This window comes from Gekko japonicus, unplaced genomic scaffold, assembly GCF_001447785.1.
Source record: "Gekko japonicus isolate JY-2015 unplaced genomic scaffold, Gekko_japonicus_V1.1 scaffold2602, whole genome shotgun sequence".
Taxonomy (NCBI): domain Eukaryota; kingdom Metazoa; phylum Chordata; class Lepidosauria; order Squamata; family Gekkonidae; genus Gekko; species Gekko japonicus.
The window spans coordinates 15,883-39,401 of NW_015168732.1; the positions used below are offsets into that span (position 1 = coordinate 15,883).

At 43.6% G+C, this 23,519-nt stretch overlaps 1 protein-coding gene across 1 annotated transcript in view; it reads left to right on the forward strand.

Moving 5' to 3' along the window:
• The first annotated feature begins 7,036 nt into the window (after positions 1-7,036).
• Positions 7,037-23,519, forward strand: part of LOC107114165 (protein cornichon homolog 3) — a 152,923-nt gene continuing 136,440 nt past the window's right edge. The window contains exon 1 of the mRNA XM_015415602.1: positions 7,037-7,117. Coding sequence (XP_015271088.1) covers positions 7,037-7,117 — 81 coding nt within the window. The remainder of the gene's footprint in view (positions 7,118-23,519) is intronic.

A 23,519-nucleotide genomic window follows, 5' to 3' on the forward strand; every position in this document is an offset into this window, starting at 1 on the left:
TATGACTGGTAGAAGAGAAGAGATGCTGGTATGAGACACTGGAGTACAGCAGCCCGTGTGCACAAAACTTATTTGGTTTGTTTTTGACTTGTTTTAAGTTCAGAATATTTTTATTTGAACTTCATTACATATGTTATATCTGTTTGGATTATTTGGCTTGGTTCAGGCATAACAGAAAACCGTGATTTATTATAACTATGGTTAGTTTGTGAAACCAAGATTCAGTTTGCAGATGATCATTCAAAACTTGGTTTGCCTCAAACTTGGTTTGCTGGTTTCATTGCCTTCACTCTTTTTTCTGCAGTATCCTGTCTGCATTAGGTTGAGAATGGCCCCCAAAGAAGCTACTATTAACCAGGATGTCTGCATTCATGCCATACAAGACCATAGTTGGTTTTATCCAGAGCTGGGCCAAGGGCTTTTGCTGCCCTAGACCAGATGCCCCCTCCACCATCAACCGGCCCATGCTTTGAGCAGCAGCCAAACTGGATGAATCCCTCCTTCCTGCAGGGGCACAGCCAGGAGTTTTGTTCTTTGGGAGGCATTTTAAAAAGTCGGGGTCATTCCCTCACATCCCCCCTGGATGTCTCAGAAAAGCCCCTTGTGTGCTCCATGTCCAGCCCCAAAGGGGCACGCCTCGCTTTACCGGCGGCGCCCTTCTTCTCTGAGGAGGTTGGAAATGGCATGGCTAGCCTCTGCTGTCAGTGCTGCCTGCCTGGGCTGCTTGGCCCGGCCCTTTATAGTGGTGGGCAGGCCCAAAGTTTGGCATCTCTTTCTCAAAGGGTGCCCATCCTTCAGGGAAAGGTGCCCCAAAAGTGAAAGAGCCTTGAGGGCAGTGCACTATAAATAGACTGAGGCCCTTGCAGTGACCAAGTCACTGTGAGCGGACTGCTGCACTGCAAGAAAGACAAAAGAGGCACTGGTGGACTCCTGGAGGTAAAGGGCTGCAGCGACAGTGTGGTGTGGCTGTGGCATGAAAAATAAAATAATAAAAACTGTTTTTTCCATGAACCAATTGGATGGGAAGTCGGGAGGCCTGAGCGGTAAGTTGGGGGGGGGGGTAGGCCATGAAATGCCCATTGTAGCTATGGGCCTGTCTTCCTGCCAGCCAGCCGGGGTGCCCTCTAAGTGGCTGGAGAGACTGGAAACACTGGGCCACCAGCAAGCCACTTTTGTTGCCCCTGGTCCGTGCCACCCCCTGGGGCCCTAGACAAATGCCCTAGTGGGCAGGTCACCTCTGACTTCATCAAGTATCCTAACTTGATAAACCAGATCTGCTTTGATGTGCCCTACCTAACTAGTTCAATGGCCTGAGTCTGGATGATCACACATACCACAGTTAGCTTAATTAAACCAACATTTCATGAGATATATTCAGTTTCTGTTTCCACAGATTACAACAGAAACATAGTTTCCTTCCATCTGATGAAGGGATCTTTGATTCTCAAAAGCTTATACTCCAAAAATATTTTTAGTCTCTATGGTGCTACTAGACTCAAATCTAACGGTTCCACCTGTAACTTTTTTTTGTCCCAATCAATTGGAATGAAATTAGCATAGCAATCTTCCCTGCTGAAGTCTGGACAAATGTGAAAGGGTTCTTGTTTTACAGTCAACTAAATTTCTCACTTAGAGAATGGGCACAGCCAAATTTGACAGCAGCAGTATGTATTCAAATGGGGGTAGGATAATATTTTAAACAAACTGGGGCATGTATTTAAAATATTATTTGTATAGTGATGGTTTTAAATATGTTTTATATTGGCGTATGCCCTTGTAAGCCGCCCTGAGCCTGCGTAGCGGGGAGGGCGGGGTATAAGTTGAATAATAAATTAATTAATTAAGTGGAATAAATAAAATAAATAAATAAATATAGGAAAGGAAAGAAAAAGCAAGTGCTCCCACACATGTTGGTCTTTGGTGAGGTTTGCATTCTTCTCCAAACATGGCTGTTTTTCAATATTAGAGCCATGCTGAGATAAAAATACTTCAGGCCCTGGAGGAAGCATTGCTCCTCACATCCCCTTGTTCTGGTTTGGTTTTTAAATAAGACATCCTCAACCCCCATCTTTTAAAAAGGCATAAACAGGAGTTTGTCTTTCTCACCCATTGGGCTAGAAAAGGTAGCGGATTTGTACTGGAGAAATGTCTCAAACAGAGAAATCGCAGATCCTTCCTCATCACAGATCTCTCGTGTCACATCTGGGTTGGAACTGTCTATCATTGATGGTAATGGAAAGCATTTCCCCAAATCTCCCCCTCCCCCCCCCATCCAGTTTGCTCTGCAGCACATTATTGCTCTCCCTGCCTTTCAGAGGAAACAAACAGCACATTTATGTCTCTTTCTGCAGATACGTATCTTATTGCCGGGAAGTGGGGCAGGGATTTACCTGTATCCTTTCCCAGTCTGTACCACCTAGCTTCAGAAATTCTAAGCAAAGCATTTGGAAAAAGCAAGGAAAAAGGACCCTGTCTTCTTCCCTCGGTGCAAAAAAACCCCTGAATAAAATGGAAACACTGGGCATAAATATCTAGGGTGATGGTCCTCTTCAATGGGAATGACTGCTAACTAGTTGGATAACTATCATGTCAGATTACCTACTGCGTCATTTTCTTTGTGTGATATCTTTGCCATATGCCACTGTGAAAAACAGATGATGAAGCACCATAATAAAAGTACTTCCCAAAGGTTTCTGGTGATTATTCTGTTATATTTAACTGTCAATTCATTTATATAAAAGTTTTGCTAAAGAATAGAGGGGCTTTGCTTCAGATTTTGATCACTGAAAGTTCTGAATACACATTCCTAGATGCTAAAAGCCTTTTTATAAATTCAGCTCAATAAAGCTTTTTATTACAGCAGGAACTTTGAGCAGGAAGAGTTTATCTTAAGTTTGCAACCATTCTTGTCATTGGGTAAGTTCTACTATATGGGGCATAAATGAGAGCTTGCCTTAGGCATAGGCATGACTAATAATGACACTGGAGTCTGGACTCTTCTGAAGAAAGATGGCTCAGGAATATGGTGACTGTGACAAAGACGTATTAAAGCACAAATGGTGGGAATAGAAAATAGATCCCTATAATTTAGAATACAGATGTCTGATTATGCTCTTTATGCCCATAGTTGCTGTCTCTGCTATTTTGGCTAGTAAGTGCTGCTAAGACTTGTTTTCCACATGTGTGCCTAAGCCTTGAAAATTCATATAGCTAATGGCTATAACAACATCCTTTGACAATAGGTTATGAGGTAGACTGTTCAGAAGCCTGCACACCAGTCATCACTATAAAAACATCTGCCACATCATCCAGTTGTCCCCACCCCCTTACAACTGATTCAGCTTTTGTGCATCAGGGAGAGAAAAGATTATCCCCCACCATTTTATTCACCCTTTTCTGTTCCTTCTCTGTCATTCCACATCCTTTTTGAAGAGACCAGAGCAGGATTTGATATAGGTGACAAGGAAACAAAAGGGGTTAACAGAATGACTACTTATATAGGATAAAGCAGCCTGAAGGACGAGAGAAAAGTTTTAAAAGGCTGAAGAATAAGGATATTCTCTCCAGGGGTCATTTCGTAGAAAAAGAGGTGCAGGAGCTCATTAGCATACCTTATTTGCATATGCCACACCCCCTGACATCACCAGAAGTGTGTCAGAAGGCAACACCCACTGCTCAGGCGCCACTGGACTGTTTTGGATTGCTAGCTATTGGGGGTGGGGGGGAGGAACGTGCAGATCTGTCCTTGCAGAGGAGGGAGAGCTTGTACCTGGATAAAACTTGGTCTTAAAGGTTCCACTGGACTGTTTTGGACCAGGGGGCTGGGGGGAGCTCTGCAACTTACCTGGCTGCTTCTTGCTCTGACTGAAGGCTGCTGGGAGTGGGGCTTGTTGTGTGTGCCCGCTCTTTACTGGGCTCTTTACTGCCGGAGCTCTGCTCCTGTGTGCTTCTGCAGGAAATGACCCCTGATTCTCTCTATTAGTTTTCCCCATTTTTGTCCTATAACAGAGCCAGACATCATGATCAGATTTAAATTACAGTCAAAACAGCCTTTGCAATACATCTGTGGCTGAATTAAGTTTGCATAACAGGTAAGGTCTTTTTAAAAATTCTGTTCTCTTGTTTCTAAACCACAACTTTTATATACCTGTAGTTTGGTTGCCAGAGGTTGAAGCTGATGCTGAAGGTGCAGGGGAAAAATGCAGACAACTCAAGGGCAAGTAAGGCATAGCATAAAGGGGGAGGGAGAGAGATGCAATGTTAAAATATGGAGACATATGATCAGGATTTTCTTCAACGTTAGAACTATTTGAAAATATTTATGACTATTTGAATAAGTGATAAGGATAATCAGGGGCTTGGAAACCAAGCCCTATGAGGAAAGGCTGAGGGACTTAGGAATGTTCAGTCTGGAGAAGAGGAGGTTGAGGGGGGACATGATTGCTTTCTTTAAGTATTTGAAAGGCTGTCCCTTAGAGGAGGGCAGGGAGCTGTTCCTGTTGGCAGCAGAGGATACAGACTCGCAATAATGGGTTTAAATTAAGGGTGGGAAGGTACCAGCTGGATATTAGGAAAAACTTTTTTACAGTAATAGTTGTTGAACAGTAGAATTGGCCACCTACGGAGGTGGTGAGCTCCCCCTCACTGGCAGTCTTTAAGCAGCATCTGGACAAACACTGGAGAGCCAGTTGGGTGTAGTGGTTAGGAGTGTGGGCTCTAATCTGGGGGTTTGATCCCCCACTCCTTCACATGCAGCTGCTGGTGTGACCTTGGGTCAGTTACAAGTACTTTCAGAGCTGTTCTCTCACGAGCAGTCCTCAGAAGAGCTCTCTCAGCCCCACCTACCTCACAGGTGGCCATGTGTTGTAGGGAGGGGAAGGGAAAGGCGATTGTAAGCCGCTCTGAGACTTTTTCAAGCAGTAAAGGGCGGAGTATAAATCCAGTCTCCTCCTCTTCCTTCTTCTTGTCAGGGATGCTCTAGGCTAATCCTGCATTGAGTAGAGGGTTGGACTAGATGGCCCCCCTTCCCCCTGATGTTATTTTATTTCTAACACAATGATCAGGAACCATATATATTTTGTAACTTTGGGTGGTGTTGGCTAGGTGGTGTTGGCTATGTTTTTCTAGTTTTAGATAAACAGGAGACAACTATCATACGCATCAGTTTCCCAGTCTGTACAATGCTGCCTAGAGAAAATTTGCCCTGTCTCTTTAATGAGATATTATTTAACAGGTAATCCTAGTGCCTGAAACACTTGCGTATATGCTGCTATTTGAATATCAATGCTTTCCCCAGCATCTTTGTGTTTTAAAAAAGGTATTGGGTGAAGCAGAGGCCGCAGATATAGATAAACTTGTAGGCAGAGTTTTGAGCTGTGTAGAAAGTGATGTTTTGGAAAGACAAAAGGTCAGTAACATGATCAAATTTAATGGATCCATGTAGAATACACTTGTCCTTTCAAAGCTTCTGTAATTCTGGAAACAACCTGAAGAGACAGTTATTAGCATCAAACGATGTGCCTTAAATTTTGTAATATTCAGATGTGCTCTCAAGCTCCATATTGTACGCCTGTCAACTCAAAGTTTGGAAATCTTTGGATATTTGAGGGTGGAGTTTGGAGGTGAGGGACTCCAGCAAGGATATAGTGTCATAGAGTCCACCCTCCAAAACTGCCATTTCCTCCAGGGAAACTAATTTCTACAGTATGGAGATAGGTTGTTTATTCTCCTCCAAAACTGCTGGAAAAGGGCATCAAATACAACTGGTCTGCTTTCATTATAGCCTGACATGTGGCCTTCTTTTGTGGTTTTCTGGCTCTGAATTTCCCCTTTAAGTAGCAGAGAGATGCTCAGATAAATTCATTCAAAGGCATGGTTAAAAATATTTGCCTTCTGGGGAGAATACATTTTGCTCACTCATTTTCCAAGATGACATGTAAATCAAACTTCTTGTATGAAGACTTACAGCATAATGCTAAAAACAGTTTCCTGGGAGTAATCCCCACTGAATAGACCTGAGTAGGATTTTGAGTAAACCTGATCTCTGCTTAATCCCCTCATTTAACATTTAGCCTGGAACGACCCTGAAGACCCCACGAGATCAGTTTGTCAAAGAGGAGCAGCGTGGCAGGGGGAGGAGAAGAGGAAAGGACCTCCATCAATCAGCATGTAGGAGACACGTGGTTTCTTTCGGGCTTCTGTTAAAACTCGGGAGAATCCGCACAAGTTGGAGAGGAGGGAAAGGAGCCGGAAAGCGAGAAGGTCTCAGTGAGTTTGTGCTGCTGGAGATACGAGCCACAAGCAGCAGAAAGGAAGAGAGACCTCAAGATCAAGCAGCAGCAGGTAAACGACTTCCCCTTTTTTCTTCCAAAGCAACAGTCGTCGCCGCCGCCGGCTGAATGAAAGACGTCCCCTTTTCTCCACTTTGCTACCGAGCAGGTGCTTTTGGAGAAGACAGCGAGAAGGTTGCACCGAAGCCCTCATAACCAGACCGCGGAACAAAGGAAGTCTTGCCGAGAAGTGGAGGAAGCCGAGAAGCGCCGCTCCCTCGGGGCTGCCATCCGCTTCTACGGTGAAGAGCCGGTTCCTGGAGAGAACTAGCGAGCCTCTCCCGATTCCCCTTCCGCGTAGGCTCCTGTGAAAGGCAGATGGCTCTTTCCCGGGTAGGGAGCTTGGGCTTGAGGTAACTTGACTGCTGAGCGCGCGGTGAGCCTCCCCTTTGATGCTCTTCTCGCTCTGAGGTGACTTTTCCTCTTCGCCTACTTTGACCGGGAGTTTGGGAGGAATTCGGTCTCTGTGCCCCCAGGTGGCAGCTCCAGCAGAAACGCCGGTGATCCTCCCCCTGAATGCTTGTGTGCTGCCCATCATGCTCGGGAGGTGCCTTTTCTACCTGTGGGGGAGTTTCCTGGAGGGGGCTGGTGTGTGGCTCTCCCCGTGATCTGAGCGGGAGAAACTCTTCCCGCCTCGGATTCCTGCGGCGGCTGGGTTCCTGAGTTTGGGCGCCTGCACGCCAGTTGGGCAAGGCTCTCCTCCCGCCATGGCCTTCACGTTTGCTGCCTTCTGCTACATGCTTTCCCTGGTGCTGTGTGCCGCCCTCATCTTCTTCGCTATCTGGCATGTGAGTAAATTTTTCCTTCAGATCTCTTTCTTCTGTTCTACTCATGGCCCCACTACTTTCATCCACAGTTTGTGCTGATCTCACCCACCCACCCCCAATATCACTCAAGGTGGCAGTGTGGCACTCATCGATACCAAGAGGTGCCTCATCAGATGCTGACCAGAACTGTTTAGTTTTGACAAAGTCACTGCATGGGGGTCCTTCAAACCATGCCCAGTTTACACCCTCCTCCATTAAGTGGGGTTTTCTCCCTTCCTGCCTCAGGGAGGTTGGTTTTTCCAAGGCTGTATGTTATCTTACTTGATAATCAGCTTCGTAATAGTAATGAAGGGATGTCCGTAAATGTATGACATGCATTGTTAAGATTTCCTAATGACCAGAACATAAAACATTCCTTCTTTTCAAAATTGCCTACCTTTTGTTGTTGCACTTAGCATCAGAAGCTAGTACTTGTCAGACATCACTAATTGAAACTATTGTTATGCCAATCAACTAGACAAGATTTAGACAAAGAGTTTTCAGTGGTTTGCAAAATAACATTAGATAAGATATGTTTTATTCAAACTATTTGCAGCCTGGGTTTTTTTGTTTTTGTTTTTCTGTGTATGTGTGTGTGCCCATGCCTGGAAGCTGTGGCAACCTTTGGCAACTCCTACTGGGGCATGGAGGACTTTCGGAGAAGTGGCTTGGTATGCTGCCTCTGCCTCCCAACCCTGGCATTCTTTGGAGGTCTCACATCTAAATACTTGCCAGGGTTGGCCCAGGTTAGGTTCCAAGATCTGACAAGATTGGGCTTGCCTGGGGTATCCAGGTCAGGGCTTCAGCCTGTTTTTAATCAGGAAAATTATCTCTTTATTTTAATTACTCATTATATGGGGCTGCTTTTCAACTGGAAACAGCTACCTGTATCAGCTAGTTTCTCCTGGAAGGTCATCATCCTGTCAAATCCAGAGTTAACCAAAATATTCCCTCAATACAGGTGTTTGTTGTGGGTGATGTTTTGGACAACCAGACTATCAGAAAATCTTTTCCTTCACCCCAAGCTACATGTGCAACATGTGATTGCCATGGGATGCAGCAGCTGCAGGTTCCCTTTGGGAGCTGATGCTGGTAGTGTGTCACAGGGGCTCAGTTTGGATTAGGACCATCGAGCTGGGGATATAGAGGCTTCGGCTCCCCTGGGCTATTTTCTGAACTCACAATGGCCCAGATGAGTTATTTGCCCCATTAGGGGGCTGCGCGTATACTGTTTTGTGTAAGGAAAACAAAGTGGTGGAAGGAGACTGAAGCCTTTCCCCCTGATCTGAATCTGCCCCTTGCAGTGATTTGGATTTGAATTTCCATGGAGAATTTGAAACTGCAGTATGGCTGCAGTAGCAATCACAACATGGTACATGTAACAGGCAGTTTGGCCCATCAGAATCTCCTACCTGAAGACAAAGGTACTAAAATACAATTAGGTTGCCACGTTTCTTCTTTTTTGTGTTGTCGGTATCTTTGATACACTGATGTTTTTGCAACGACTAGGCCATCAAAAAGTCTTGTTGGCCAGACTCTTCTACCTAAAAATGTAGGAAGTAGGCGCTATTTGTGGTGGGCAGCAAATAAAAACATTTTTTCAATAGCTAGACAGTTAACAAAATGGAAATAGAAATAAACTGAAGCTTGGAACATGCCTTTATTCCAAATAGCCTTTGGAATATGATATCCCAGATCACATGTTCATGAAACCAGGAATTGACCACCTCAATAGTTACCAGATATACCCGGGGGGTGGATCCCGTCACTCTGCTCATCGAAGTTTGAAGCCTTCCCCAACCATGGAAGCCTTCATCTAACTTAACTGACTCTTCCTTTGGAGGAGGTGGCACATCATTCTGGGGTTATCAAACCACAAGGAAACCAAAGCAATAGGTACAAAGAGTATGAAACTCAGCCTAAATAATGGTGCCACAATGCTTGTAATTCTTCCTGGTCATATACACATGGAGGCTAGTTGTGGGTACTTAGGCATGAGGTATACTTTGCATGTGATCAGAATTTATTTCATTTTTCAGAATCAAACTATGGCATTTAATCAAAGTTCTGAGGCTAAACTGGTGAGCTATGATTCAGATCAAATCTATACACATATGGTTATAGGGGAGGAAGCAGCATGGTTTTTGAGTAGATATTGGAGCTTTTTAAAAAAGCTTTATGCAGTAAGGAGCAAGTGTTTTCTGAGTTCTTGATTTCTTAAATTTATTTATTATTTATTATTTATTTAATTGCATTTATATCCCGCCCTCCCCGCACGCGGGCTCAGGGCAGCTTACAGTACACAGGTGTGATACAACACCATAGTTACACAATCAAGGCACACAGTGCGATAAAACGGATAAAACATTTTAAAACTCCTGCAGGGCCCTGATCTCCTCCGGGAGCTCATTCCACCAGATAGGAGCCGCCACCGAAAACACCCTGGCCCTTGTGGTAGCAAGCCTTTAGGGCCCGGGGCCACTAAATGATGTTGCGACTCCGACCGAAGTACTCTTTGGGGCCTGTGTGGGGAAAGGCGGTCCCTCAGGTATGCCGGCCCCTGGCCATGTAGGGCTTTAAAGGTGAGCACCAGCACTTTGAAGCGAATCTGGAATGCTATAGGTAGCCAGTGCAGCACTTTCAGCACAGGCTGGATGTGGTCCCATTTCGAGACACCAGCAACCAGCCTGGCCGCCGCATTCTGTACCAGCTGCAGCCTCCGAATTTGCGACAAATGCTTTTTCACACTGAAAACATTTCTCTCATCCAAGGTACTTGAGAATGGAGAGGCAAACTTAGTTTGGAGACCAGCTGTGGCTGGGAGGGCGGGGTAGAAATTTGAAAAATAAATAATACTCTGTACATGTTAAAAGGCACTCTGCTGTTATTAGTGCCATTGGTACAAATTCCACTATGGTGACTCCATGTGGAAATAATGTAATGCTAAGATTTGTATTTAGATTGCCACATTTCTTCCTAACAAATCACTTTCCTATCCACGCGCCCTTACTTGGCTATGTGTGTTTTTCAGGATTACTGGGATGCATGCAGACATTTACATTGTCTGAACTGGAGTGTGGGAGGGGGTGGTTATTTGCTGGTTCTTCATGTTTTTCCCTAGTCTGAAAATAAATAATAATAATAATATTTACTTTTAATAAAACCTGAGTTGCTCAATGTTTTTGTTTGCCTTATAATAGTTTTTGATGGGCAGGAGTTTCTGAAGAGCTGCCTATTAGGAATAGCATCCCTTTAATTTTTGTACTTGTCTGACAGGAATTATTGTTTCATGGCATGGCTGTCAAACATGTCACCTATCAAATTCTGATCCCTGTATGTTCAAGTAGGAGATTTTCTAACAACTGTTAACAAAGTTATCTAATGGTATGAAATATCAAAACTGAACTGTACATTTTGTTTTTAAAAAGTTCCTGATGTTTATTAGTTATCCTAGTGCCTTTGTTTTTGTTGGCCAGAATGGTGGAAGGGGGAAGAGGTTTGATTCTTATAGCAATCAGCCAGAACCCTGGGTACACATTTTGCCTTGTATTTCTGCAAGTAAAATGAATAGATCTATATTTTAAACTGAAAGCTAAACATTAACAAAGAAAGGCATGATGGGGCTAGGTCTCTGTAGGCTCTCTTGTGGGTGTAGCTCCACTTGGAAAAGTGTTCTTTAAAGCAAGGAGATTGAAATTAAATGATTTGTGTTATGCTGTCACATAATAATTGCTTAGACATGCAGCTCAGGGCTTTTTTTGTAGAAAAAGCCCAGCAGGAACTCATTAGCATAATAGGCCACACCCAACAGCAGAAACTCATTAGCATATTGGGTCAGACCCCTGACAGCACAGCTCATTCGCATATTAGGCCACACCCCATGCCTTCTCTTGGCTTGCCCAGGCAAGCCAGCCCTTGGACAGGCCGACGAAGGCACGGGGAGGCATTTAAATGCCTCCCCAATCCTTCCAGGGGCCCCCCTGGCCCGCCCGCCTCAGAGTCCCTGGGGGGTCACTCTCTAGGCCTTCCTTATGTAGCCACGCATGCAGAGGTTTTGGCTGTAGTGGGCGTGGCCAACTCTGAAGCCAGCTGGAACTCCGTTCCTGTGCGTTCCTGCTAAAAAATAGCCCTGGACATGCTGTCTCTAGAAAGGGATACCCTAACCCTGTCCATACACCGGGGTGGAGATAATGTGCTCGACAGCCAGTACTGGGAGGGTAAGGAGGATAAAGTGAGCATGCTCATGCTGTATCTCTGCTGGACCTGCAGTCTACACCCCTGAAGTTGTTTCACAGTAATCAATAATGTATTTTTTTCTTGTATTTTACTATGTACCGTAAGTATAAAATGAAACATTACACAGATCTTTTCATCAACATTTTCTATTGTGCACTGAAATCTTATTCCAAGTGTGGGCAACTGATGGGCACAGGACTTCAGTTTGTGTGGGTGAATGCTCCATCGCATATAAAAATGCACAGTAACATTTGGTGTGGCAATCTGGCAAAAGTTGCTCCATTGGCTCTATTGCCTGGAGGAGTTGCATTTAGATTTTGTGTCTTGGACAGTATAGGGTTGCCAATCCTCAGTGGTGGTTGGAGATCTCCCACTATTACAACTGATTTCCAGGGAACAGAGATCAATTCACCTGGCTAAAATGGCTGCTTTGAAAGGTGGACTCTCTACCCCATTGAAGTCCCTCCCATCAGCAAACCCTGCCCTCCTCAGGCTCCACCCCCAAAATCTCCAGGTATTTTCCAATCTGGAGCTGGCAACCCTAGACAGTGAAAGTAGTGAAATAATCTAAGAAATAAATAAATAAACATGGGCCAGCCTGGGGGGATAGGTAAGAAAGTTGTGACCAAGAAGAGACTGGGCAGCAATAACAATGGTGCAAAAAGTGTGTTGAAGAAGAGTGGGTTTTTATACCCTGATTTTCTGTACTTTAAGGAGTCTCAAAGTGGCTTACAATCCCATTCCCTTCCTCTCCCCCCAACAGGCACCTTGTGAAGTAGATGGGGCTGAGAGAGTTCTGAGAGAACTGCAACTGACCCAAGCAGGTGTCATATAGAAGAGTAGGGAGTCAAACCTGGTTCTCTGTCTTAGTGTCGGCTGGTGTTTTTTATTTTTATTTTCGATTAGTATTTTTTGTGTGTATGCCTGGAAGTCATGGTTGACTTCTGGCAAACCGTAGTGGTTCTTGGACATTTCAGAGAAGTGGCCTGTTATTGCCTGCATCTCAGCCCTGGTATTCCTTGGAGGTCTCCCAAGTACTTGCCAGGGTCGGCCCTGCTTTGCTTCTGAGATCTGATGAGATCAGGCTTGCCTTGGTCGTCTAGGTCAGGGCAGAGTCTGCTGCTCTTAACCACTATACCATGCTGGTGTTGAGTGGGTGGGGGGTTTAAAAAACTTTTAAATACCAGTGATTTTTGTGGGTGAGATGATTAGCCTGTACTATTGCCTTTTTCAGCATTCTTTTTTAGAGAATGGGGGTGTAAAGACAGATACTTTTTTCCCTTTCAAAGCAGCTCAGGGAATATGAAGGGCAAGAGAGTTCTGACTCTCTGTCACTGAGCACTTCTTGCAATTAGTCAAGTAACTATAACAACTGAGCACTTGAAAATGCCACAACAGTTTCTGTGGTGATAAAACCAGGAGCTAAAGGAAAAGAGGCACTCAGCACCACAGACAGGAGTTGGGGATGGGGAAAGTAGAAGTGCGTTACTGCTAAGGCTGTGCTTTCATAAACAGATTCTGTGCAGTCTGAAGACTTCCTCACTTGATCCCCACTCAAACTGTGAAGAATACAGTAAGCACTATGTGTACTCTTTCTTATGAAAACTATTTTTGGAAATAAAAATGAGGCATTTTACTCTCTGCAATTGCCTTGGTAATATTCTGACATTTGCTGAAGAAATTCTGAAGTCTTCTTCAGTAATTTAATGTGTGAATTCCTCTGTTTCCAGCGCAAATACAGATGATCTTTAAAGCCTGGTTTGGTTCAGATTTGATCTCCTACTTAGGAATTGTTCAAAAAGTTTTCACAAGAGATATGAGATACATAAAACAAAGTCCATAGATTAAAAATGTGAACTTTAAAAACAAATGTTTCTTTCCTGTTCATATTTGTAATTGGAACATCTGGCTTTGATTCTGCAAGATCTTAAACACTCTCAAGAGAATTCTCCATATTTCTGTGTATTCCAATTTCAGATTAAATAGTCTGTGAAAGCCAGAGATCTTCTTGAGTGCCAGGTGCTTGGATTCAGAGTGTCTGACATCCATAAGCCAACTGGGTGCTAGGATTAGGGATGGGCAGAAACCTGGAAAATGAGGTTTGTTTTGGTTGGTGATGTGTTCTGTTTGTGAGCAACTAACTGTCACAAACTTTTAAGAGCTAAACAAGGCAGTTGTGACATGGTAGAATGGCCCCCTGGTGTCCGTAAGACACTAAACTCACTGTAGATGTCTGGCTGACTCTCTTCTACGTGCCCTCCAAATTCGGTAAGGATTGGATTTATGGGGTCCAAGTTACAGCCCCCCAAAAGGTGCCCCATATTCCCAGAGTATCTCTGCAGTAGAAACTGAAGGTGGGGGGCTTTTTTGCAAGCCCAGCAGAACAAATACAATGTGCCCAGGAGAACCAGTGCCATTGTGGCAGTGCAAGCCACATAGGACTAAAGTCAAACCAGAAAATCTCTCCAGCAGAAACTGTGAAGAGGGGACATTTTTGCAAGCCCAGCAGAACCCAGCGCCAAGGTAGCAATGCTAGCTCAGCAGGATTGATGTCTAGCACAGAATCACACTCCAAGCAGGGGGGGTTTCCAAGCGCAGCGGAATCAGTGCAATTTACCAGTGTCCAATAGAACCTAGTGTCAATGTGACAATGTCAGCTCAATCACAATCCAAGCAGGGTGGCATTTTTACAAGCCCAGCAGAACCAGTACAATGTACAGAGTGCCCAGCAGTACCAGTGAAATCACAGAGTGCCCAGCAAAACCCAGTGCCACTGGCACTGCAAGCTTAAAGGGTCTGATCTCAAAGCACAGAGTCACATATCCAGGCAAGGGGAGTGGGATTTTTCAAGGTCTGTGCCAGAAAGTGGGAAGTGAACACAAAGAAAGGTTGGGGGTGTGGGGGGGAGAACCTTCTTGAAACCGACATGACTAGTTTGAAACTGACAGCAGTGTTTCCCAGACTGGAGAATTCTGCTCCCCTGTTGCTTTGAAGTTTGATAAACATTTTGTTTGAGCAGAGGTAGTCTGTCTGGATATGTATCTATTCACAAACAAGCACAAACCTCCTCAAACTACTTGAAAGTTTGTGCCAGTTGACCTGCCACGAACTTCAACATGAACTTTAGTTCGTGAGTGGGTTGGTGCCCATCCCTAGCTAGGAACAGCCAGTATATTTTATTTTTAAATCTATTTTATTAAATTTATATCCTGCTCTCCCTGAGCCTGGCTCAGAGCAGGTGACAACAACATATAAATATACAACTTCTAGAATACAATTAATCAGTTCATAAATACAATAAAATCAATAAGACTCATGAACTGGCAGCCTAAATGCAAGTCACATAGTCCAGAAGATGCCTTTAGTGGGAAACCTCTGGTTGGTACCTCTTCCTTGATAAAAAAGTTCACACTTCTTTTAAAGTTAGCAATATAGTGCTAAATCAGAGAATACTAAATCATGAGAATACTTCTGTCTAGTCTGGTGTGTCTGTGTGATACTGCTATTCTTTTGCCTTTCCTTTCCAGCTCCAGTTTTACAGTTCAGTGTGACATTAGCTCATGAAATTATCTTCCAAAATGATTTTTGTTAAAAAAAATGACATTAAATGTAGCCCAGTTAAGCCTAAAGCCCCGTAAAAAGCTGAGTCTTGAATGCACTGAATTTGACATTGGATGATAGTTATACACCATCTCTTTCAGTTCCTTCTGCAGAAACCTTGGTTATTAGGGCTGCTTCTAAATGTTGTTGCTATGCAACTATTTAAGCTAGTACTAAAATTATTTTAAAATTGCTATATACCTTGAGATTCATTGAATGAAATCTGCTGCTCAATGATTGAAGGCACATTACACAAGACAATTTGGAAACGAAGAAGCACCATATAATGCATGCAAAACTGACCCAAATTCACGCAAGTGGAAAAAACCCTCTTTTTGTAGCCTCTCCTCTGGTAAAAAAGCTACTGGCTTAGGTTTTGTACCTGGTTTTTGGAAATGTGTCTGGTGTGGGTACTGATACATACAAGTGGCAAAAGGGATCTGCTGATAAAGAACCTAAGCAGGTCTACTTGGATTCAGAATCCAACTGTTCAATGAAACATATTGCTAGGAAAGTGCTCCTAGGATTGCACTGTAGGTGACACAGTTCCTCCACGAATCTTGAAAGGGATACTGAGAATCCAGGTAGAGTGGGAGGATTGGTGAACTGAAGCAATCATAATAATTTCAGGCATATAGCAGTGATACCCATGGATCATGGTGGGGACTGGACTGTGATCAGAAGGAGGCCAAATAGAGAAAGGGTGGAGAAATGGACAATAGTGGAAAAGGCATCCGGGCAAGCAGCATGATCAAGGGAGATGAAATCAGTGACAGTTGTTGCCTGGTTCAACAGAGTTTTCCATGAGATGGAGTCATTTTATGGAGGAAGAAAACCTGTTGGTTAGAGCTTCTGCATTCTTTTCCTACTTAATTTTACAGGGGTTTCTGAAAGGTTAGGAGAAATGAAGCCAAAATAGCCAAATTAGACCAAGCTGTATTCCTCTACATGTCAGCAGAAAACTGAGGAGGGTGTTTTGTTTTAAAGGCTGCAGTGCTATGCACACTTATTTAGGAATAAGTTCTACTGAGTTCAGTGTACTTTGATAAACATCTATATGTACTATGTTTGTGACATTAAAATAGCTGACGTTGATTGACTGGCCTTGTGTAGTGGCTGAGAATGTTCCCAATGGTTCTAATTTCTCAGATGACTTCTCAATGGTTCAATTTCTGTGAGAAGATAGGTTTGCCTGGGATTAAAACTTTAATACAATGGGGAAAATTCACCCTGATCTCAAATTCTCTGTATTTTACTTTCTAATCTGTTTTTTTTCCTACATACCCTAGTTTCTTCCAAATTAGGGAGGGACTGTGGTTCAGTGGAAGAGCATCTGCTTGCATGCAAGGTCCCAGGTTCAATCCCTGCCTTCTCCAGTTAAAAGAATCAGGTAGGAGGTGATGTGAAAGACTCCAGCCTGAGACTTTGGAGACCCACTGCCAGTCTGATTAGATACTAAACTCGATGGACCAATGGTCTGATACAAGGCAGCTTCATGTGTTCCTATGTTCATCTCTCCCACCTATCCAAGGCTCATCCTCCTCCTCCAGATTGCTTCTTCTACTGTTTCCCCTACAGGACTGAGACAACCAAGAAGCCACCTCTTTTGTAAGATGAGTATTTTCTTGGTTGGGTGTATGGGGAAGGGAGATAGCCACTGCAAAGTAATTACAATCTGGACCAATGAATATGGAGTCAGTCATGCAAAATGGACAAAGCTAAAATAGAGGTATAAGCTGCAGTTTCTCCTCCCCGACTCAAAACTCAGTTGAAACAGCTCTTTGAAAACTGATTTTTAAACACAGAAGAAAGATAAAGGATGGGGAAGGTAGTGTGAGAATGCTCATGTGAGGAACATTTTTAATTCAATTTTGAATGTTTGAAAAACAGCTGAAAAAACGTCAAGGCTTGATGTCCTGCTTGCAGTATGCAAGCAAACTGCAATCTGAGCAAAAGGGTGCTCAAGTATTCCCACTGAAATTAGCATGTGAGCTACAGGCACAGATAAATGAAACAATAGCTCCTTTGTGACTTGCTTCCATGTAGTCTTGCAAATTCACTGCTGCAACTCCTGAGCTTGCTTTTAAAATGCTGTTTTGTTTGAATAGACATAAATGTGACTGTGCCCTTGAAAAATAAGCAGAAAAGCATGCAATTAAGCACACATCCATTTTTTGTTAAGTTTAAGAACCATTGATGCCGCTCAGTGGGTAGAGGATTCTCTGATAATTATGTGAATTGGGCCTTACACGCTAAAGTATGACTTGTTATTCATAAAATGCAGTAATACTCATCAAATTAGGCATCTACTATCTTTACAGCTTACTCAGCCTCCTGCTTTGGAGCTCTTGTGCTGCAAATGCTTATTAGAGTTTAGCTGTCAGCCGCCTGTTGAGCAATGTCTTCAACGTGCACGCCTCATTTCATGACACTTGAAGGACTTATTAACAGTCATTAATTGCTTGCCTTGTACATTAGCAAGTGCAGCTTAGTGCCCACAAAGAACCAGAAACCTTGGGCCTAAGTGATCCTTCAGTTTCAGGTACTAATGCTGTGGTATGCAAGCCATGAGAATAACAGCCATTAAAACCATAGGAGTTAATTGTTTTCTGTATGCAGAAGAATACAATACCAGCATATCACTCCCACACACCTTTCCTCTACTTTTTAAAAACCTGCAAAGTGGGGGAGGAAAATGGTAATCCTTAAAAACCTGCATTCTTACAACCAGAAAATAGATTCACAACTAATTGGATTTATAATTTGCTCTCCCACCTGTTGTGCCTAGACAATGTGGGGGCAGAGAATCCTTTTTAAACAGTGATAAAACTTACATAATTTGTTCTGTTGCACCTATAAGTATAAATGGAATTGTGGAAGATCATAGAATATTAGGTAGGGCTAGACGGAACCTGAAGACAATTATCTCAATCCTGTATATTTAGGCAGCTTTGTTCTTAGCAATGTGCTTGTACCATGGCTGCGCATATCCTGAGCATCTGCACAGTGCAGAATGTATCTCACTGTTGCTGTCTAGTGTCCTTAGTACTTAAGGAAGTGCTTAGTGGGCAATGTTTGCAGTGGTCAGTGGGTAGGATATTGTAGAGTTGGACAAGTGCAGGGGGGCAACAAAATGTTCAAGGGGTTGGAGGCAGGGCTTCTCAGTTTAGAAAAAAAAGTTACTAAGGAAGGGGAGGAGATGTTTATAAAATTATGAATGGGGTGGAGAACATAAAGCAGGGGTGTCGAACATGCAGCCCGGGGCTGGATCTGGCCTCCGGAGGATTTCTATCAGGCCCACAGTGGAACTGGTTGTCTTCTGCTTCTTCTTCCAGTTCTGCTGCTGCTGCATCATTGTAGGTTTGCAGCTTATAAATACACACCTGAACAGCATACTCAAGATTGCAACAGTACAGACATTTTGATGTAATAATTCAGAGCAAAAGGTGTCAGTTATCAGACACTGTTAAATAAACAAAATATTGCAAGAGTGCTAATGTTTTAAGCATGTTTTTATTTTAAGTAAAAAACAAACCTCCGTGTTTGTGTCCCTTATAAAGTTTATATCTCCACTACCTGGCATTACATTTTATGACACACATGGCCCGGTCCAACAAGGTCTAATTTAAGTCAGATCCGGCCCTCGTAACAAATGAGTTTGACACCCCTGACGTAGAGGTTCCCCCCCATTCCATAATACTAGAACTTAGGGGCACTTAATGAAGTTGATGGGCAATAGGTTCTGGACAGACAAAAGAAATACTTCTTTACTTAGTGTTTAATCAATTTGTGGAATTCATTGCCAGCAAATATAGTGATGGCCACAAGAATAGATGAATTAGAGTGAATTAGACAAATACCTGTGATGAGTGAACGGAACCTTTTTGTGAGCTGCCCTGAGCCCGTTCGCGGGGAGGGTGGGGTAGAAATATAATAATAAAAAAATAAAAATATAAACCTCAATATACTAACACAGTAAACCTATGAATACTAGTACTAGAAGGCAGCATCCAGGGAAGGCCCTGGCCTCTATGCTCTGTTCGTTGGCCTTCCAGGACTAGTGTTTTGGTTGCTGTGTGAAGCAGGATGCTGGACTAGAGGGACCACTGGTCTTATCTAGCAGGCTCTACTTATGTTCCTAGGGCTTTTGTGGAGATCTTTGCCTTTTCCCATGGTTCATATTTCCTGCCTTTCTGACCCTCACTAGTTCAAATTTCCACTGCTTCCTCTCCCTTGCCAGCTCTCCGAAGTCAAAACTGTGTGTGAGTTCATGTTTAAATGAAATTAACGGGGAGAAGACTAGCTAAGCCCTGTCAGTAAGATGGGAAGAAAAACACAATCAGAATCTTAAGGAGACTCTTTTCAGCACAGGTTAGTCCATCACTGTGAAACTACAAATGTTATTCATAATTTATTAGCCATTAAATATCCTTGCAAACTGCAAAAGCAACTAATGGACAACAAGTTCTGCTAGACAACTAGTTTGACTTGTTACCCCTACCAGTTTTCATTTATGAAGCTAAATAGCTGACTTCAGTTTCTGAGGAAAAATTAGCTAAATGGTAGGCCTCGGCAAGAGGTAGGGTAATAGTGAGGATTGTCCTACCTATGTTTACAGGGATCTTTCCCTTTGGAGAGCTCTTAATAACCAGTCCAAGGGTAAAATAGAGAGTGTTTTATTAAAGGGTATGTATAGAAATTTTGCTTTCTGCTTCTATATTCACATGCCTTCTCCTGTAATGTCATTCTGATAACATGCTGTGTCTTGTTTCCTGTTGAAGCCAAGTGGCCTGTCCATTTGGCCAGAGAAACTTTATAACGATGCCATATAACCACACATTCTTTCACACCTCTAAGGGAAGAGGCAGACCTGATGGCCCCTGCCTCTGCCTGAACGAACGGGTTATAAAGTTCTGTTCCTTTAAACAGGGGTCTGTGTCATGTAACAGGGGAGAGGAAAGATACACACAGCCGGCGATGACGAGATCAGAACGAAACGAGGCCTGGGAAACAGCTGTGAAGTAACACTGTCCCAGGGGTTTTCGAGCTGATAAATACGGAGAGACCCGAATGTTCGAGGCTCTTCTGTTAGAGTTCTGAGGTTGTTGTTGTATTATGCCTCATATTACTTTAATTAACCCTCTTTGTTGTGGAAACAGACAACTCCGAACTAGAGGACGCACGCAATTCGTGACATACGGCTTGATGTGCCACCTGGTCTTGGGGTGTGGGAAAGGAGCAAAAGTCATGACTTGAAATGTGAGGAGGAAGGATGAGATCAGATTGATAGGATTAGTGACTGATTTTGAGAGTCCATTGTCTTGAGTACGCAGATGTCGGCAGGGTGTGTTGTGTGGGGAGTCGCAGATGTCAGAGCAAGGTCTCGTGTGCTTTCCAGTGTCATGTCCTAGGCATGATTATGGGGCCTGTCAGTTCTGGCTTCCATCTTTGTGTCCACATGTCCAGATGCCTGGTATATGAACTCCTGGGGTACTCCTATGGGGTCCATTGCTGGTTGAAATGACCCCTCCTGATAGACAGGGGGTTGGCATACTTACAGACTAGCCTCCCGTTCTACAGTATCTCTTTTAGGCCCTTTCTGCACTAGACCTTTAATCCTGATTCAAAGCTTTCTTCTACTAGTTCTGCACTACAGTCAAGTTCACCCCTCTTTTTCCCATTTTTTTTGGTCAATTCTGCATTACATTGTGGTCACCCTGGGTTTGAATCACCATTGCTGCAGGCTTTCCCTTAATCTGGAGTGGCCCCAGTGTAGATTTAAGTGTAGAATTTTAAACTTGGTTTAGATCCTCCTCACCCCTTTCCCACCATACCTAGGACAAACACCCTGGTTTGCAATGTAGAATTTATAACCCAGGCAAGCAAATTGTAGCAGGTCAAAGGGACAAAATTAATGCAGAAAACAACAGATAAACAGAGATAAGGTAAAGGTTCCCTTGCTCGAAAGCCAGTCAAATCCGACTCTAGGGTTGCGGTGCTCATCTCCGTTTCAAAGCCGAAGAGCCAGCGCTGTCCGAAGACGTTTCTGTGGTCATGTGGCCGGCATGACTAAACATCAAGGCGCACGGAACGCTGTTACCTTCCCACTGAAGTGGTCCCTATTTATCTACTTGCAATTTCTTGCTTTCGAACTGCTAGGTTGGCAGGAACTGGAACTAGAGACGGGAGCTCACTCCGTCATGCGGCACACTCGGATCTCGAACTGCTGAACTACTGACCTTCCACAGCCTGCAGTTCAGTGTCTTAACCACTTGAGCCACCGCAGCTCCTACAGAGATAACTGCAAGGTAAATGGCCAGGAGTTGAACACAGAAAAAAACCGGGGTGAGGTCCAAGTGCAGAAAGGGCCTTAAGTTGTTTGTGCTACACTGACAGTCTGAAGAAGCCAATGAAAGAACCAAAAAAGCTTCCCTGGAGAGATTCTTAGTTGTCACTTGTGACCTGGTTAAAAATCCTAACTTTTTACAAGCCTGAGTCATAACAGAAAGTAGCCAGATATGGATGAAAGGAACTCAAGCTCAAAATGATCATATGCTTGAAATGTGGTAACCTGCAGTATGAAAAAGTCCAAAACACTGAATAAAGCTTATGCTAAAATGGATCTGTCAGGTATTTTATCAGCAGCCTTTGTCCAGATCAAAAGGTCTTCAGCATAACCCTGGTCTCCTTATTTTGTGGTCCTGCAGTGTAAACATGATCAGAAACTCATTGTCTTTCATTATGAGATAAGAGTTAGTTTGAACAAGAGGTGGTACATTATCTTTGGTGTGCAGTGATGACTGCTGGAGTACAGCATTCCCTAGAGATATCCAATGCCTTGTATTAGCCTGATACAGCTCAGACGTTCTTGACTATGTAGAAAGAAGCTTTTGTCTCAGGATTACAACTCTGATAGGAGTTATTGAATCCCTGATGGTGTCAAAAATCAATTGTATTCTAAACATTTATAGCAATCTCTGCAAAATTATATCTCTAATGTGGACAACAAAACTAAATTTTAGTAGGACAGATACAATGAGAAAAAATACATTGGAATTAAAAGTATTGGTCCAGTTATTCTGCTTTGTTTATAAAATAGATTTAAGTAATTCCTGCTAAGGTGTGTGGGGGGGTTGCTACTGAATTAAAACTAGAAGCAGCCTTAAACCAGGTGTTTCCATCTGTGTTAAGGAGGCTATGCTGAATAGGATTGCTTGACCAATGCACCTCCAGAGGCAGGGCCAGATTTCAGCATTAAACTATGATTTGGCAGGGTTGGTGGAGAAGTATTTCCCAGTTCTAATCTTGCACCAACTAATGAAGTAGCTGCTTCTGTAAGTGCAGGTATAGATGGCCACCCACAGTAAACTGGGTAGTGGCCTTGATTCCATGGGTGATGGGCAGGAAGCACACAGATGCCATGGGTGGCATTGAAGTAACCTTTATTGCAGCCCAAAGATACGCTTGCTTTCCTTGTGTTTCAAGGCCCACCCTAACATGCAGACTTGCCCCTGTGGCCTGCCAAGCTCCCCTCAGGCCCAAGGGTACACCTTTGCTTCCATTGGCCACTGAGGCTGCTGTCCATTCTTGGCATACAATGTCTGGGCACATGGCCCATGGGTGTGGTTGCTGGTGGATCCTTGCCTCAACACCTGTCCCACCACCTTCATTCAGCACACCCTCCCTCCCAGGAGGTTGTGGCCACGGCTCCCCCAAACCTGGCACCACAGCAACCCTTTGCTTTTGTCTACCAGTTTTCCTTTCTCTTTCTCCTGTTAACACCAAAATCATAAGGCTGGAAGGGGCCCTGTTAAGTCATCTAGTCCAACTCCCTGCTTAGTGCATAAAATCGAAAGCTGGAGCTTCCCTGGTAGATGGCTGTCCAGCCTCTGCTCCCAAGAGGGAAAGCCTTTCTTCCCATAGATTCCATTGCTGCTGCTTTCAACATTAGGAAATTTCTCGTAATGTTAATCTGAATATAGTCTCCTTTAATTTGTAGTACATTAAGCCGTCAGTCCTTGTCTCCTTTTAAGGAGCAAAGGGGCAATGTTACTTAAAGGTAATCAACTCACTGTGACTTCCCTTTGGAGGGGTTATCCATCTGGCCTTCTCTGGTATCATTTCCATGGTTCAGGGAGGAGGCACTTGCTATGGCCTCAGGGCTTTTCTGCACCTAGTTTTTTCATTGCTTTGGTTTATTCCCTGATTTCCACACACATTTTTGTACCTTTCATTTTCTCTTTGTCCCCCACCCCCCCTGGTTATTTTGAGACCATGTTTACCCTGATCTTTTCTAGAAGCCAATTTTGAGTTGCTTTTTTCCTTGAGTGCAATGTTTCTGTTGGTTTTCTTTGTCCTACCCACCTCCAGCCTACTTTTTGATGATTGTTCTCTTCTCCTCCCATACTGAAGACGAGTGGTTTTATCTACTTTTTAAAAACTGCACTAAAATAGCAGTAGATCACTACAGCATTGTTACAGTTGATTTAGCAGGTTCTTTGAATTCCCAGCTCTTATTTTAAATTAACCCCTTCCATTGTGGAGATAT